At 43.7% G+C, this 18,298-nt stretch overlaps 1 protein-coding gene across 9 annotated transcripts in view; it reads right to left on the bottom strand.

The window, feature by feature from the left end:
- The window catches only part of TMCC1 (transmembrane and coiled-coil domain family 1), an 83,127-nt gene that overhangs the window by 22,282 nt on the left and 42,547 nt on the right, over positions 1 to 18,298 (bottom strand). The window contains exons 1-2 of one of the 9 annotated variants that reach the window (XM_090148514.1): positions 14,644 to 15,737; positions 10,217 to 14,530 (exon numbers count right to left, since the gene is read on the bottom strand). The exons of 7 other annotated variants lie outside the window; for them this stretch is intronic. In XM_090148514.1, the coding sequence (XP_090004640.1) occupies positions 10,217 to 10,246 (30 nt within the window). In that variant the 5' untranslated portion in view covers positions 10,247 to 14,530; positions 14,644 to 15,737. Of the gene's footprint in view, positions 1 to 58; positions 619 to 10,216; positions 14,531 to 14,643; positions 15,738 to 18,298 lie in introns of those variants that run through there. One more of the 9 variants, XM_090148512.1, reaches the window with a different exon arrangement.

Here is an 18,298-nt window from a genome sequence, read left to right on the forward strand (position 1 = left end):
AGCAGTCAAATAAGACGACCGACGCCGTTCTAAGGAGGATGCCCCATGCTCCTCTTACCTTTGCTGGCTCACAGAAGTCCCTCTGGCAGCACACGGAGGTGCAGCAGCACCACATCAACATCCCCGCATTCCCCCCCGCCGCTCAGCTGCCGCCCGCCCCGCTCCATGCGCCTGCAGGGCTGGGAGAGCTCTGGGCATCGCCCCGCAGCAGACATCACTGCCTGCCGAGCCCCCGCGCTGCTGCAGCAAACTGTCATGCTCAAACTGTGAGCCTCTGCTGCCCGAGTATTTGCTTTAGATGCACAGAAGGGCCGGGTCTGCTGGATTTAAAGCTACAGGGCTTTCCATTCCACATTCTACGCATGGCAGTATTTTGAAACTGCACATTTGAGCCTATAATTTGGACAGCATAACAGACAGACAAATAAGCAGCAAATCAACAGAACCAGGATGACACGTTCCTCAGCACACAGAAAGCAGTTCACTTCATAAGCAGAATTAAAAGCAGATTCAATGATGCACAAGAGGACACAAATCCAGCTGTAAAACATATGTTCTATTCATACCAACACAGAAACACTGCTATTTAAAAAACCACCAAATAAAAATTTCAGAAGATTTTTGTGATCTTCCGAGAGGAAGGATCTCTACTAAGGAAGCAGTTGTCATATAAGGGATCAAGTACAAAACAGAGACAGCAACAGCACTGTAACCTTAGCTGTCCTTGGTGCAAGAAGAAACTGCACTGACTGTGTGTCTGCTGTTCAGAAGCTGTAAAGCGAAGGCACATCACCTGTCTGTAACCACTTGAGCTCTGACCCTCACCAGCAGTTGCCACTAAGTCCTGCTCCTTCAAACTCACTTCTGAAAAGCCATCCTCACCTCAGGGTTTCTCCTCCCCTCGCTCTTCACTGCTGTCTCATTAACACTTTCTGTTTGTAGCAAATATTGCTATTACTTGCCTAGGACAGAGATGGATGGTCTCAAAGGTAAGCTCTGTATAATCTGAGTTGGACATCTTCAAAAACATTAATTCAGAATACCTATGCAGCACGCTTTCAGGGTTTCAGGAACCAGGATGCAAATTGGCCTGTAGAAGTTGTTGCAGTTGGGTTTGGTTTTTTTTTTTTCCATTCTCTTAACTTGCTGCAATGCGCAGGTTATACACAAGTACGATCCCATACTACCTTTTAAAGTCCAGTCCATTCTGATGTGATCAAATTCTGCACTGAAATGTTAATTCATAGGGTATGAATTAGTATCAGCAGTATAAGCAAAGAGGAAACTTTTGACCGACTCAAAACACAGGCAGTGTGGAAGAAAATATTCTTAAGAGCACAATTCAGTTTTTACTGGGGCCAGAACTAGAGGAAAAACAGCTAAAAAAACATGCTCTTGAACTATACTGGTATCTCAGATGACATTTCTGGAAAAGCAAGTATATTTTAAAGGGCACTTAGAATGGCAAATAAAAGCATCACATGGAGAAAGAGCAATACAAAGTCTGATCTATGGCAGAAGATAAAAACCACTGGTGTGAAGATACCAGAAGTTGTTCACACAAAAGCATTTTCTGGAGATTTCTGTCAGGTTAGAGAAAAAGACATGAAGAGCGAAGGGTGGAGGAAAAGGAAAAAGGAAGCTGGCAACTAACACAGATGCAGTGAATTTTGTGACCAGGCTGCACAGAGCCACAAACTGTAACACGTGGAACGGGTCTCTGGTACAGATTCGTGTTCTGCAGTAGAGTTTACAATCATTTTGCCAAAGATGAACAGGCAGCAACAACAAGTATAGCACTGGTGCATCAGTAAATGCCTCCTCCTGACCCCTTCTGCAATACTTTGCTACCACATGCACTGCTCCAAAGCCATGCTCGGTTCAACACGACTGCATGCTGGGTAGAGCCCCTTTTTTAAGGGACTGTTTCATGGTCACACGGTAGATCTCACTCCAAATGAACATTTATACTGAGAAACATTTAGATTTCTTTTATGTATTAATAATAGCGGATCCCATCTAAGAGATGTGAAAGAGAAGACTGGAACACTGTGTACAAAGAACATCATTAGCCTTACTTAGAAAGCAATTTATGTTGGCTAAAAACTACTCAATTCACAGGAATTCCACTACAATTTAGAGAGGCGGTTTCATGATGTAAAACAACATATAAACCTAAGAAAATATATGTAAAATGGACTCATTATTTTATTTACTATGATTGGACAGCCCTTGCAAGTTTTACAGAGCAATAAAAACAAAAACAAAACAAAACAATCAAGCTCCCAGAGCATCACCTGGAGGGATGGGAGAGAGGCATGTTGGCTTTTAAGTGGCTGGCTTAAAAGCTTTTGGAGATTAGATGCTCATATGACCCTTGTAACAAGATGAGAGCTCTCTCCAAGACCGAAACAGAGAATTTTAGGGAAAAAAATAACACAGATCCATATATCTGGTGAAATGTGAATTTTGCCAAACATCAAACAATGCAAAACATCAAGTAAGACAGCAAGAAAACAGTGGAAAATTTGAAAGCTGATTTGCAATCATACCATTCCTGTGCTGTCCCCTATGCCAGTGCTCAGACTGTGAAGAAAACGTGATGTCCACTCCCCACCAGCCCAGAATACCTCACATATGTGAGTATCTCTGAATTCCTGGGGTGCCCATTGCACTGACAGCTTAAGCAGCCTCAGTAAGTTCCTCACAACAAAAATATAAGAGCCATATCAGTGAGATTGAAAAAATGAGGTCACAAGCAACAGTTGTAGGGAACAAAAAACCTTGAACCAGCAGCAGAGTCTACAGAGGCAGAACACAATTACCAGAAAGAAACTAGGCCAGCAGCATAGCGAGACATCCTTAATTTGGCTCCAGGTGCTCAGCAGACACCAGCAGCAGGGAGCTCACGATGGTCTCGCTGAAAATCCACGGCAGGTTCCTGGGGCACAGCACCGAGCACAGGCAGTGCGGCTGTCTGCCTGCAAGGCAGGGGTTCATTATCTGGTGTGCCTTTCTGGGGCTGCACCAACACTGCAACATCAAGGCCACAGACATCCAGAAACTGTCAGGGGCAGGGGAAAGACAGAACTAAGCTGCTTGCAGCTGAGGCCAACAACAACAACAGAACGCGCAGCTGAGTGCCAGTTCTGCAGATGCATCATCAGAGGTGCTGAGCAGTACTGCAAGAGATCTCAGGCCCACAGTACTGTGGGCAAGTTTACATTCACAGCTTGCTAATTTATTACATATACAATATATAAAAATACGTTGCATTGTATGTATATAGCACATATATACATGCAATGCCATAAAATTTGCCCTTGTTATCTAGAGCTTTATATAGACTCTTATATAGTGAAGAGTTAACAGCCAAACACTATTCCTGCACTAACAATCTCAGTGATATGAAAAATGTTGCGTAAGGCTTTCTGGTTAACTATGAGGTGATTAATAAGTGCCAGCACTCTGCAAGATGCAGATATCTTGGCTGGATTGACAATAACACCAGAACTGAAAGCCAACGGCCGGCTGTGTGCTCACTGCCCAAGGCACAAGGGCTAACATCACTTTGCCACACTTGTTAGCATATACAAATTTGCAAAATTGTGTGTGATTTTAAAAGCAACAGTAACCTAATGGTATAAGGTTCTGCTTGTATCAGAAGCAGTTTAAGACAATGGATTATTTAACTTCAGTTCTTACGCTACAATGTCACTGCACAGAACTGCTGATCCCCTCCTCTGAAAATACCAGCTGGGAAGAAGTACTGACTTTCTCTGCCTTCTATCAATTTATTTCTTTCAGACTGTGGTCTGTATAGGACTATTTGCAGCTTCTTGCCTGTTTTAATCACCTTAAGATAAACAGTCCATCACTTCCTCACACGCTCTTCCAAAAGGCACTGCAATGTTTCTACAAGCACTTATAAAAAAATTTAAGAAGGAAGGCAGAGGATAAATACCCCATCAGTAGCACTGATGTGAAGTGCAAAGATTTCGGTTATGATACTGTAGATATTTCAGCAAAGCAAACCACACTGATCTCCAGGAGGAGCTCAGGGTGAGCTGTGCTGATGCCACTGACAATTGAAGTCATGCCCAACCGCAACCTGCAGCTAGTGGTGTTGTTAGCCAGCAGATGGCTCCAATAACTGGTTTAGGGATTAAATTTGCGTATGAGGATGCACTTCATCCTTCAGGAAACTGGCAACACTACAGACATTTTACAAGAAATACTGATTACTGCTGCATCAGATGAACTTTCCCCACAGTAATGATGGCAGCACTCACATTGCTGCCTGCCACATTGCTACCAGACCAGATTTGCACATGCACTTACAAAAAATAAATCCAAGACTGCTGTCTGCACACAAACCCAGGAGTAACAGGCAGAGGATTCACAGGCTGTGGTTACCTCACGGATGCCTGGGATGCATTCTGCTTTCCCTCATGGTGAGAAGCAAAGTTCTGGCCCAGCAAGCCTGTGGCCTGCAATGCAAGGGGCCACGCTGTGGGCCTGCAGAGGGGACATGGCTCTGGGTGGGAAGGGCTCAGCTCCTCTCAGAAACAGCTGAAAGATCCAAACGAGCACATTTCATGACATTCTGATACTGTAGGTTTCTCAGCTACTACTGTGTTTTTCTGCTGTGATCTTATGGTTGTAACAGCTAACCACTCCTCCCTGGTCAGCTGCCAGTGTGGTGTTCACAGCCTGCTCCTATGGTCCCAGCAGGAAGACCCTCCCGTTACCTTGGGTTACTCTGCAGCAGAGTGGTGCATGCAGTGATGCTCTGGGTGATCTGAGGCAGCCTCTGGCCCCACAGACCACCCCAACTGCCTTGGAACCTTCTGGAGGTCCCTTCCAACCCCTACGATTCTGTGATTCTGTGGGGCACGGCCCAAGGATAGCTCAGGAGACCCTGCTGGGTTGGGACCCAGCAAGTGGCTGCCAGCACATCCACCCCAGCATCGCTAGCACACTTGCTATCTTTCTGCTCACCTGAAAGCGGAGAACCTCTTCATAAGAAGTCCATAACCTACAGATGAGTAACTGCACAATGGGCATTTCCAGAACTGTTGTAAGCCCTGGCTGCCAGCAGACCGCTATGGCTGCCCACTGGGTGCCATGCCCCACTGAGCACGGCCACAGCCCTCACCTCCCACTGCCCCTGCAGTATGACACTGCCAATGGAGGAGCGCTGAGTACATGCAGACACTCACCTGCAATCAGTTTCAAACTTTGGGACACTTTCTGTCCATGCTGGTGAACAGAAAGGGAAGCGGGAAGATGTACTCAGCTCCTGAAATAGTATTTAATCAGACCTACTGTCTTCAACTGGCTCTCAAGAGCTAACAAATCAGACAGGCATTTGTCGGCAACCACTGTAATTTTCCAGCATAATATGCTATCTTAGCTTGATCCAGTGTTTAAAAACACCAACACTGTGAATTGTTCCTCTGCCTCACAGAGAAGGAAGGACAGGTGAGAAGGAGGGACAGAAAGTCAAGGCACAAAGAACCCCAAGTTCACAAAGGGGGTCTTGAACCTGAACTGAAGAGCATCCAGCTCTGCAGATGCCAGAGAACAACCCCAGAGCAAAGAGGAAGGCACCTGAGAACCTGCAGTGCCACTTAAAGCCCAGCCTTTCAGGGAAGAAACTGAGCCCTCCCTGCCCCACAAGACTTGGCTAATGCTGTGCAGAGGGCTGCAGCTCTGGATGCGCATATGATACCTCAGATCCTCTTTCACAGCTCTTAAGTGCTATTTATTTATTTAAAGTCTACAGAATTCTCTCTTCCCAACATGATACAAAGCAAAATAAAGACTGTCAGCACACTATGTAACACCACTATGGTTCAGCAGAAACCACAGTCAAGGAGAAACGCCCACTCTGTGTAAAGGATTAAGTTTACCAGTAAAGCTGCCACCTAAAAATGGAAAATTTCCAAGCAGGCTTGGTGTTCCATTTTTCAGTACTGCTGGCACACATATCATCATAGAATCTAATGTAATCCTAACTGATACAGAACCCACACACTCCTTTTCTGCTGTGCTTTCCCCAATAACAACATGGAAAGACAGGCAGCTGTAGTTCAAATTGCTTTAATTTCCTTTTAACCACATTGTAGATTCCAGCTATGTTGGATATCTATGTACTAAAATGATTATTTCTGGTTATACAATGTTAACAATTTTTGAATGTGCAAAAAAATTTCCTTTTCACACCTTGTTCTTAATAAAAGATTAGGAAACAAACCAACCAACCGAAAACATATTCTCAGCATTCGCTAAGCATCTTGCTGGTTTAGCTTTTAGCATTCAAGGCCTGACTTCCCTCAAAGTGTCAATAAAGAACCCAGCTGACACACTTAGCTGCTGCATGTTAGTTGCAGTATTTGAAAACGAGTTGTTTCGGTCACAGCAATGGCAAGGCAAGATGCATGTGTCAGAAGCTGAAGTCTGTAAATCAACGCTGAGGATGACGCATGTTGTTCTCAGCTTGCAATGAAAATATGAAGATGCAGAGATATTTGGAATTTGCAAAACCTCTACAAAAATCCTAATGATAGAAAGGCCAACAGAATTCAGCACACAAAATCAGCAATCCGCCTTTTAGAACTGCATATTGAAGTGTATAAAGTAAATTCTTGATGAGTTACAGTCAGAAGGAACATCGCAACATACTGGGTGTGAGGAAAGCAGATCCCCAGGAGCCATAAATAAGATGCAAATACATTGAACAGAAAGCTCCTTTATTCCAGAACCAAGATGTGAATGCGAACTGTGAACAGGGTCACTGATTGCATGGATTAATTGAAACAAAAGAAAATGTTGTTGCTCTTGCAGGTTTCAGAGAGAGTATTGAATAAAATGTGGCCTGCGTCTCTGCCCATGCTCTGGGTTCATAATGTGCAAGAAGCTGCCAATGTCAGCAACTGGCACACAACAATCCCTATTTATTCTTTTATTTAAAAAACAGAATAATAATTTGAATGATTTCTTTGACTGATCTGGGAGTCGTGAGCTCTGATAAACTTTGCTCACGGTAATTCTATCCAGAAGTTTACAAAACTACATCATTCTGGATATATTCAAGCTTAATTCAATGACAGAAAGTAGGAAATTCTATCCCTTCCCACAGAGCACAAAAGCAATTGGCTATCACAGAAACTAGCATCTGTGTTTGATTATTTTCAAGTTGTTTTTGTCTTCTTCATCAGTCTTCCCCAAATTAGCATCCCTTTACTTCCCCCAAATAAACACTGCTCTATAGCTTAGAGCATACATGATCTTAAATCCAAAGTGATACGTTACCAATGGAGAAGAAACTGTCAAATTAATGGGATTTTTGGAACTGAGTTCTTGACAAAGCTTGAAGCATTAACTTTTTCATTTCTCTTTGATTTATTTGATTAAAAAACCTTTCAATACTATGAGCTACTCAGCAAGATATTACTCTTTCATCTCTTTTCATTGGCCTGAATCCCATGTTGCTCCTACTGCTAGCGCCGACTTAGTGTTGCTTTTTGCATACAGATGCCAAAGAAATATATCATTTATAGGTCTGTCCTTTTAGAAGCAGCCTTGTTCCAAACACTCTTATCTGTCTCAAGAGCACCCTACCTTCACTCTGAGAGTCAAAAATCACAGGGAATATTTCCTGAGCCTAATGAACTGCTTCCTCATTGAGAAGCTTCACTCTCAGCTCAGTTGCCCACCAGGAAAGCTCAACCTGTGTTCTGCTTCTGCTCAGAACCTCTGCGCCTCTGCTTGTTTATTAAATTCCAGCTTGGAGTATAAGAATGTATCCTGGGTCTGCCAACCAGCCTCTAGGAAGAAGAGCAGATGGGAGTTCCCCAGGAACTCTGGCTCCCCTTTCCTGAGCCCTATTCCCACCGACCCTCCTCCAGTGAGCGTCCTGTTCTGCCCCTTGATGCTCCAGATGCTCTGGATTAACTTCCACTCTTTTGGTCTCAAGTTTCAGCCTCCCATTGTGAGGACATACTGATTTATTAGGACATTTCTATTGCTCTGGAACTTTCCCTTTCCCCTGCTGCCCTCTCATTGTTTTGAAATTGTTAGGGTGGTTCTTTTTTGTTTGCTTGTGTTTTTAAGAAAAGGATTTAATTCCCAGTTGGGTTATGGTCTTAAGACTGTCTCACAGGAAAGGAAATCTGCCTAGCAATGACATTGTTCAGGATATAACTGAACTACAGATCTGTAAGAAATGAGCTTCTCTTTGCCCTATTTTAACAGCTATCTTCCCTGGATAATGCCAAAGCTTCCCATTGATAACATCCAGCTAGCTTAATAGCCTGGTTAATGTGAGGAAGCTGCAGCACTGTAAATAGCAATGACAAATCATGCTGAACAATAAGGCACTGTTCAGGGCTGATTCTTCTTGGTGGCTTTGGTGAAAGTGGAATGTCAAAACAGTATTGAAAATAAAAGCAGATCCCAACGTTTTGTTTTACAAAAAAGAAAACCCCACAACTCTACGTTATTTTTGACAACCAAGATGTAATTCTTCCTTGCAGACGACCTACAAAAGGGCTTTTTTTAAACATGCAGCCCTGTGCTATTTTTTTCCATTGACAGTTTATAAAACCACACACATAACGTGTCCTCTCTGCTACATAAATTCTTCCCTTTACCCCACATACTCGTGGAGCAATATGAATAGCAGAAATTCTGGTCTTTCCCAGTCCTGTTGGAAAAGTACTGAAGATCCAGACAGGTGAAGCTAAACTGATGACACAATAAAGCTGAATGTTTAAAATCATAATTATTAGTTATCAAATCCGAGTATGTTCCTCATTCCCCCCAAATAAATACACAAATAAAAAGTTGAAAGTAGAGAAACTAAAAATAACATCTCCTTTTCAGTAGCTCAGTTGCCACCTAGCTTTTGTACCAGTTCTCCAGGCACCTTAGCCTGGCTTTGATAATGCCTAGTATAAAACTAAAAACTCATTTCCTGTAAGTTCCAAAAAGCAAAAACGACACCAACTGAGCTCTTTCCACTTTCAGCTCACTTAATTTTTGGAAGCAGCTCTACATTCAGGGCTACCGGCATAGCAGAACAGAAAAAAAAATATTCCACAATAGAAAGAAAATGACTGAAATGCTTTTAGCATTCTCACTTCTCTTTGTGCCAACAATGCAGCTCTGTCCTCCGGGAGCGACGCGCCCAACACAGATGTCATTCTCCCATGGCCATCCCTGCGAGCTGCCCGGCCCCGCGCCCACGCTGCAGCCAGCCCTGCCTGGCCCCGGCACCAACAGCCCTCATTGGGCAGAGTAAGCAGAAAAGAGGAAACGAGCCAAGTGCAGCAGCACAGCATGGACGGGCAGGCAAAACCACTGCTAATGCTCGCTGCTACCTGGGGATTTACAAAGTTTCTGTAGCCTGAGAGAAGGAAAACACTATGGGATTTGCCACCATTTCTCTAATGAAGAACTGATTTGAAATGCGTGATTTTGAAGTCAACCAAAATACCTCTTGTGAAAACAGGATACGTCGGTAGACTTTCCAAAAAAGTGCATTTCTGTTTTGAAGATTAGGGCATTTCAAGGAATATTCTGATAAAACACAATCATTACACGCAAAGGAGATTTTAAGCAATGTTAAAAGCTGACCTTAGCCAAGTGTTCCCTCTGCCACTCACACTGCTCACCAAACACGCCCAGCAGCCAGCTGTGTGCTGTGCTCTGAGCTGTGTGCTCTGTGCTGTGCTGAAGTCCAACCTCACAGCTCCATGCAGGACATCACCAGAACCAGGCAAGCTCTGGCCACAGCCTCACACAAAGCCATTCAAACCGCAGCTTCCCGGGGAATCTCTCTCCCAACATGAAATCTTTACCCACACAGTAAGAACAAATATTTAACAGCACGTCAGCAGTGCAAACTGCAGTTTTCTTAAGTTTAGTATTGAACCTATGCTAGGAAACAAACATTGCTAACTACAGAACAGCAGCAGAGGAAAAAATTTTAAAAAAATTAAAAGGGACAGAAGACCTTTAATTTTGTTCCTCTGCTGTTGCAATCGGCAGCAGCTAGCAAGCTGAACTTCAAAAAGCAAACTCCTGCAGCAACCACTATCAAAGCACGAATCCCAGCCTCCCACCCATGACCCTGCTCTCTATGCAGCAACCCAGCAATATTCACAGCAGCATCACCGACACCCGAGGGAGGAGGAAGCGCAGGACATACTCGTTCGGAGGCAGGCGGTGAGCCCTCCATGCTGGGCGCGAGGCAGGGGAGCAGGCAGTGCCAGCCCAGCGCCGAGCATGCTGCGTGCCCGCTTACGTTAGAGAGATGGCCCCAGCCCCGCCGGGCTCCGAGCCCTGCCCTGACAAAGCAGGATCTTGTAACATGAAGCAGCACTACCCTGGGTGTGCTGGCAGAAGCCTGAATGCATGTTTGAGAAAGCAACAGTGACTGCAGGCAAGAGAGGCATGAATGCACTGCAGAAGAGTTACTGAGCCTGCTAAAAATACCTCAGCACCGACCCCGACAGGAACGCCTCCAAAGTTCTCTGGAAAATAGCAGAATCCAAAAGGAAAATACATCTACTGACAATGGTCTTGGAAGTTTACTTAAAAAAAAAAAAAAAAATCATGAACAGAAAACTGCCTCATATTTTCTCCAAACAGGAAGACTGTCGGGTTGGACGACTTTGGCTTTTTTCTAGAACTCCAGGCAAACTGCAATCTAAAAATCCGCAACCTGAACAAAGTTGTTCGGACCACTGTTACAAGGTAAGGAGCTTATTGCAAACCCACCCAAAACCTAATGCCCGATAGCAGTGAAGCCTCCTAAGTTCCCTGCTTCCACACGAGGCCAATGAAACACCTATCACCTCACTGATGCCATCTGTGCAGTGTCCCTGCCACACTTAGGACGACCAGAGAATAGGAGAAGGAACTGAGAACTGGCAAGCTGTCTCAAACACAGGGCACTGGGCTGCCCCTGCCCTGCAGCGCTGCAGCAAAGCGCTCCAGAGAGCACACAGCAGCCCTGCTCCCGTCCTGCACAGCCACACGCTGTCCCAGGGCAGGACAGATCCCAAGGAAGTCTGACAGCACAGATGAGCCTGTGGGGGGAAACTGGTCAAGATGAGGCTTTATTTTATGCCTGGCAGAAGCACGGTGCGCTTGCCCTGTATGTCTTGGGAAGCTGTGGGGCAGCAATACAACATGTCCTTCTGGGGAAGGAGGAGTGAGAGAAGTTCCTCCTTACCCCACCGCCCCGCAGTACAGCAGCAATGCTTAGAGTCACCTTAAGAAGAAAGCTGCTTTTAAGAAATGTTGACTTATTCATCAGGCATGTTTTCACATGGGTTCTATCCTGTTGGCTGCTAATCACCTCGGTTTTCCATACATTGTTCATTCATATAAGCAGAGGTGGGTATTAAACCTAAGAGATAATCACGTTGCATATTCTCCTTGCCGTTTTTCAGGTCATAAATACGGATAATCTAAATTATGATATTATCTGGATTTGTAATAGCGACTTCCTAGCAGTAGCCAGAAAAGTCCTATTTTAGTGGGAAGTCTGCCATATTACAAACTGTCCTGAGAACAGCCCATCAGGATTTAGATGCAGACTCAACTGTCACCTATTTCCACCAATCCAACTTCTGCCTTTGCTGAGCAGCTTGGCTAAATGATAGCATGCTCAAAGGTCCTTGTTTTAAGAGAGGAAAATATAAAAAAGTGCAAGAAATGCAGAAATACTTTTGAAACATGGTAATAACAAGATCTGGGCTTAAAAGACGGGAAGGAGGAAGCGTTTGTCCTTCCACTCTGCTCAGAGTGGGAAACACAAGCTTTTAGCTTAATGGGTGCCTTACCTGGCTTTACAGTTTTGAGAAATAAATGCATTTCAAGCTCAGCCAGTAAGCCCATCTTTTGTTCTTAGAGCAGTCCCTGCCAACAGATCAGTAATTATCACCAATTTGAAAAGGGAATCTCGTTCCACCTCCCAGCTCAGTGAGCATGTAGGTAGCTTTTGGTTCAGCATGCTCTAAATTCATACTGAGAGTGTGAAGCTTTGCAGAAGCCACTGCACTGAGACCGATGATAATTCTACAACATTCCAGAATTACCACAGTACTCCTTTTGCTCACATCAGCTCAAGCTCTTCACTGTTGCAGTGGACAGGAAGTCTTTCTTGTTCCTCCTTCAAAAAAAAAAAAAAATCAACATGTCGGGTGCCTCAGACTGGGTAAATTCAGAGCACGTTCTAAGACTTCGTAGCAATGACTTAAGGAAGCTCTGGGCTAGCTTAGGTTAGCACATTTCTAGGGCTCATGGTGGTAACACAGAGATCCTAATGACATTAGTTTACTCTTACTCCCATCTCACCACGCAGGCTTTGCCCAGCTCTTGGTAAGGATGACTCCAGCTGGAGGCAGTAACATCCCCTGGCTCCCTGGCAGGGGCTGTGGAACTGCCCCAGCACTGCCTGCAGGGATGTGGCTCAGATCTGCTCAGCAGCTGTGGCTGCTGCACACACACACACACCACATACACACACACTTGTTCTCAGCACATGTTGCTCCAAAACACTTTGTGGATGTATGGCAGTGCTTGAAAGAGAGAAAAAAAAAAGCAAAATCAAAACAAACATCCAAAAAACTCCACATCAAGAACTAAACAAGAACAAACAAAATAACAAACAAACCAACCCACTCAACACCACCCAAAAAGCTCCATACAGATGACCAAAAGCTCTGAGCTGGTGCTAAAGCAAAATTTGCCACCATGGGAATTATTTCATTTTGCTTACAACTGTTTCCAGAGTTGCTCACTGTTTTTTTGGGAGAATGTTCCCAGTTAACTCGGTGGTTAAAGCAGAGCATTTTGCACTGATCCAGCTTAATTTGACTGACATCTAGGAGTTACAAGAGGACAGCTGAAATCAAACAGCAAATCCCACCACCAGTGCCATCTCCCTTTTCCAGCTGCGCAAACTCGGGTATCCATCTACGACAGGGAGCCACAAACAAACACACAGCAGTGTGCAACAAAGACACCACTGCACAGCCCTGAGTCCTGCCCTCTCCCTTCCTCAGAAACCTGGCCTCCAAGGGGGCAGTATGACTTTCCTGAAAGTACTGAGTTTGCTTCTTCAGCAGAGTTTCTCTGCTCATTATTAATGCAACCACCACTGATTAGCTGAAGACAGCTCAGCTTTGCTGTAAGGCAGCAAGGTGCATACACAAGATCACACAAGCCTCACCCAGAAGACAGTCAAAAGCCGCCCATGAAATACCCTCTCAGAAGCAACTCTGCTCAATAAGTGCAGAAGAGCACCTCATGCTATAAATACAAACAAGTTCTGCACCAGCAGAAAGAATTTTGGTTGAAATATCTCCTGAGCTTGAATAATTAAGATGTGCTTCTCCACGTCATAAAAAGAATCTAATGCAGTGTAATGTCCTTTTTCTATACAACGTGACATAAAAACTGTTCCCTAATTTTGTAGCAATGAAATCAACGAAGTTTACAGTGCAGCAAGCCTCCAGTTGAAACGCTACCAGGGCTGCCAAGATATCACCACCATTCACTACACACGAGCTACTAATCACTCAGGTAATTACCCCCCGGAACAGGGCAGTGGTTCCATCTAGAAACCAGGTTTACTCTGAAGGAAGCAAAAGAAATTCTAGAGAGGCAATCCTCAGTAACCTGAAACGTGACCAGAGCGACAGCAAGGAGATGGTGCACAAGGAAAGAAAAGCACACCTGTGGTTTTAGAAGAGCTACATGCAAAAGGCATCGCCTGCAGTCACACAGACCCCACACAGACCCTGCACGCTGCGCGCACACCGCTTCTCCTTTAGAGAATCAAGTCAAGTTTTTCTTTTCAAATCTTCTTAGTGTTTAATCACTATTGAGGCAAACTGCAGAAAACTGCCTTATAGTGCATAGTAACCAGAACACACATGTAATACTTAGCAGCTGTTTTCCTTCACTGCAGATTTCTACAAAGAACGCTACAAACAGCCACGCACTGCAGCACCGTAAACATTTGCTCCTGTTCCCCCCTCCAATCTCAGTCATGCTTTTTACTATATGAGGGCATGAAGGGCTCTGCATCTTCCTTAAAATCCGTTCATAATCAGAATTCTCTTCCTCAAATTCTCTCAGTTCGGTAGGATCTTTGAGCCACAGCACTAAATCAACTGCAATTTTCAAAGTTTAAGTCCTGAAATGAGAGCAGGTATCTTAAAAGATTTATCTGCACCAAAGCTGTTCACTGTGAAGTTATGAAGGATGCATAGGAGATGCATTGAAAATAAAAAGCAAACAAACACACATACACACAAAAAACTTTTTTTTTTTTTTTAATAGCTGTAGGGATTACCGAACATTGCAGCAAGTTCTGGAGCGGCTGCAGAAACTCCATTCTTGGGGCCAGTCAAACCCAGCTGGACACTGCCCAGGCACCTGCTGAGCTGTTCTGGCTTTGAGCACAGGGGTTGGATCACACAACCATACAGCACACATAATTTTGGATCTATTGTCAAATGAAACCAGACATCAGATCATCATTTATCAAGGAGGAAATATACTGACCTTGCAAAAGTAATACCTATGCAATTTAATTTACTGTGAAGGAAACAGTCTTACCTAACTGAAGAAACAGTTGTAAACCGACATCAGATTAGAGGACAGTGCAACTCAGCTCCCTGTGGAGCAGCTTACGACACATCTGCATTGCTACCTTGTCTCTGGAGGAGACATTAAATGACTGCTCAGGTGGGAAACACAGAATCTCAGCTGCCTGCTGCTGGTCTGCCATTCCATCAGAGTGCCCCTCTGCTGCTATGCATCACACAGCAACAAAACGTAACAGAATGCTGGGGAAAAGTTCGACCTCTACTGCTATTCCACCACCTCCAACCGCCTCTGACTTTGTGGGCCAACATAAAAAAAAAAAAAAAAAGGAGGCATTATTTTTGGAGCAGCCCTCATAAAATTCCCCTTTACCTTGCTAAAACCATTAATTACAGAACATTAATAAACAATCCAAAAAAAGACCAAAGTCACATTTTAGATGGCCAGACCAACAAAACATCTTGAAAACAACACTACCACAAGCAGGTAAGAGCTGGATGGCCCTTGAGCAATGGAATTGGGCATTAGATGAAATATGACCAGAATGGAGGGATGGTACGTGGAAATTATGGAACAGGCTGAACAGTCAGGTTTAATGCACTCGAGCCAGCAAAATAAAACCATGCTAAGTAAAGTCCAAATAATGCAAAGCTGCATAAATTTCACCGATTGTTCACCACATGCCGGACTGGTGAGAGCTTCTTGGCTTCCACCCCAGGCTGTGGAGCGTGGTTGAGCTCGCACTTCGGGCATCTCTTCCCCTCAGGCTCCTTAACTGTGCATTTTCTGTGCAGCAGGAGGGGTTTCCTCAGCAAAGCAAGCAGGCGGGGCTCTGCACCCAACCTCCGGCTGGGGCTGCCCTGCCCACAGCGCCAGCACCGAGAGCCTGCCGGCACCCAGGGCAGGGGGCCCTTTAGTAACCCAACGCCAAACAGCTGTCAACGAGAACCTGATCCCAGCCCCAGAGCATCCAGACTACAGGGTGAGTTATACCAGCAATACAGCAACAACACGGACACACACAGTCAATGTCAGCAAAAGAGGACTTACAAACTGTCACAGTAACTCGGCGTGAAAGCATCTTTAGTTAAAATCACTTAGAGCAGCATTAAAATGTATTCCATTACTCTATTTTCACCTATATATTATATATACTATCTATATAATATTTTATATATATTTATAATATATATATTATTTATATAAAATAAATTATTTTCTTTATATAAAATATATATTATGTACCTATATATTATATTATATATTCATTTTAATCTAGTTTACACAGAAAGTTTAAAAACAAACCCAACCAAGCAGCCTGCCAGCTGGCAGTTCAGCCATCAGCTGAGCAATGGCAGAGCTCTGCTCAGGAGAACGGCAGCACATCTAATCCTAACACAGCAGAATAAAGAATAAATTACCTTAAAATCAATTTTTCATATCAAACTTCACACCTGAAGATGTATACAATCATCCCCCCTCCTCGTGTGAAGCACTCTGACCACAGCAAAGCTGCGTGGGCTCCAGCCTTCACACAGGGCTGCAGTGTGCAGAGCAGAACTGGGCAGGAGGCAACGCACAGCGCCATCCAACAGAGCATCTGAAAACGTGTGTTTGTTTGTTAATTAAATGTCGGATTAGTAAATTTTTCCAAGCTAATATAGCAGAGTTCCAAATCTTTCCCTAAATAGATTGTACTGATGACAAACACAACTAGACGTTAGTCTGCTCTGCTCAGACCAGAACCAGCCATTCTTTTTACTCAGATTGTTAATGATTCTAATTTTGAAGCTTCTAATTGTAAAATCTTTCTCTTTAAACATTTTAGATAAGTTTTATTTTTGACAAATAGGAAAAGAGCAGAACCAGAAGATGAAATACCTGTCTGAGTGGCACGAGGCTGTTAAATACTATCTGGAATATGTAACCAAACAGCACCATGACAGTAATAGCATCACAAAACACTGCTATGGGACAGAAAAGGCACAGTGAGCTTCTGGGATGGAGACAATGAGGAAAAGTAAGGAAATAAGGGAATCTCTCCAAAACACATTACAGTGCTACTTGGTTAGTGCCCCTCTGGAAGGCAGCCGAGATCAACAGCCATAGAGAAAAACTCCAAAATACAGCCAGAGAAGGGAAGGAGACTATGCCAAAGATACGAAAGTGTGATGTTGTGGTAGATAATTAAGAATTCTTATTTAGTCTCTCTTCACCCATTCACCCAATGTTTGTTTGTGACTGAAGCAGGACATAAGATTTCAGCTCAGCCGATGAGGAAATTGCCATAGCTCTCTCTGCAGTCAGTAGAGGAGCTGAAGTGCAGGACAGCAGCAGCATGAGCAGCGGTTGACCCATTCCAAGAAAACAGTCACAAACAGCAACTTCGTGACATTTAGAGCATGTTCTTCAGGTGCAAATTCATGTCAGCTGAGAGCATTTCTTAAGATAGCAAAGAGAACGAAACGCCGCAGAAAACTATGTGCAGTACAATTCCTATCACAGCAGGAGAAAGGCAGGGCTGGGCTGCCTGCAGACAGCTGTCCCTTGGTTTTCACAGTCATACTACGAATCTACAACAATTCCATTCATTGGAATATATTTTTTACTTACTCAAGATACATTTATTTTGTCAGACAAAAAGATCCTGAAATAAAACAATTTTGAAGTTTAACTAAAGGCTCTCCAGTGACATCTGGAGTAAACTCTCTTCTCTACACGTCTGAGCAGCAGCACTGCGCTCCAGGCTCACTGAGGGAATGAGAAAATCTGAACGCCTGTAATCTTAGGTTGGGTGTTTCAGATACATGAAAGACAGAATCTCCTACACACACAATCACTTCGCATCATTTACCATTTTAGGGGAGCTGCTGTGCTCCTGCTGGGTTTGGCTAATCTAACTCTGCAGAATCTCAAAGACCAGACCATATTTTTTGTGAATGTAAACATCACTAAAGTGCAGTGCATTCTGAATTTTTATGAATATCAAGCACAAATTTTTATAACATTTTCTACATGGCACGATGAAGACAAACTATTGCTTCAGTTGAAATTGCCCAAATATTAGCATACCTTGACCTTCCTTGGCATGGAACAGATCTCAGTACAAGCAAGCATTTGTCAGTCCATTCATCAACTCTTTTTGCTTGTTACATGCTAGACTGTTTAATATCCTATCTTCTTTTTGGTGGGCAGAAAAGTTCAGAGAATTTTGATAGCAATGCTAAACATACATATTTGTTACTTTCAAATTACAATGGCTTATCTCAGAGCTGTGGTCCCATATTGCTTCCAACAACCAAAGGGGTTGTGATACCAAAACACGGAGAGATGCTCCTTGAAATTTACATTTTGCTATTCAGAGTGTCAGGATTCATTAAAATGGACTTAAGCATGCGTTTGGTTATGTTAAAAATCAAGATGATTTAAACTCTTAAGCCCATTATTATTACTTCCCTTCCAATTATGGGTTTTTTTTTTTTTCTTTTTTGTCTGTTTTTAAACATGTTCAATCACTTTCAACAGAGAGACAGAGGGATAGGAATAGAAAAACAGTGAGTGAGACATACCGCAAAGCCGAAGAAAACAACCAACCTTACCTGTGATAAGATACATTAATGCTACAAAACATTTTCTGGAAGGTCAAACACAAAGTGCAGCTGTCAAT

This window comes from Phasianus colchicus, chromosome 11 (assembly GCF_987193195.1).
Source record: "Phasianus colchicus chromosome 11, bPhaCol1.hap1.1, whole genome shotgun sequence".
Taxonomy (NCBI): Eukaryota; Metazoa; Chordata; class Aves; order Galliformes; family Phasianidae; genus Phasianus; species Phasianus colchicus.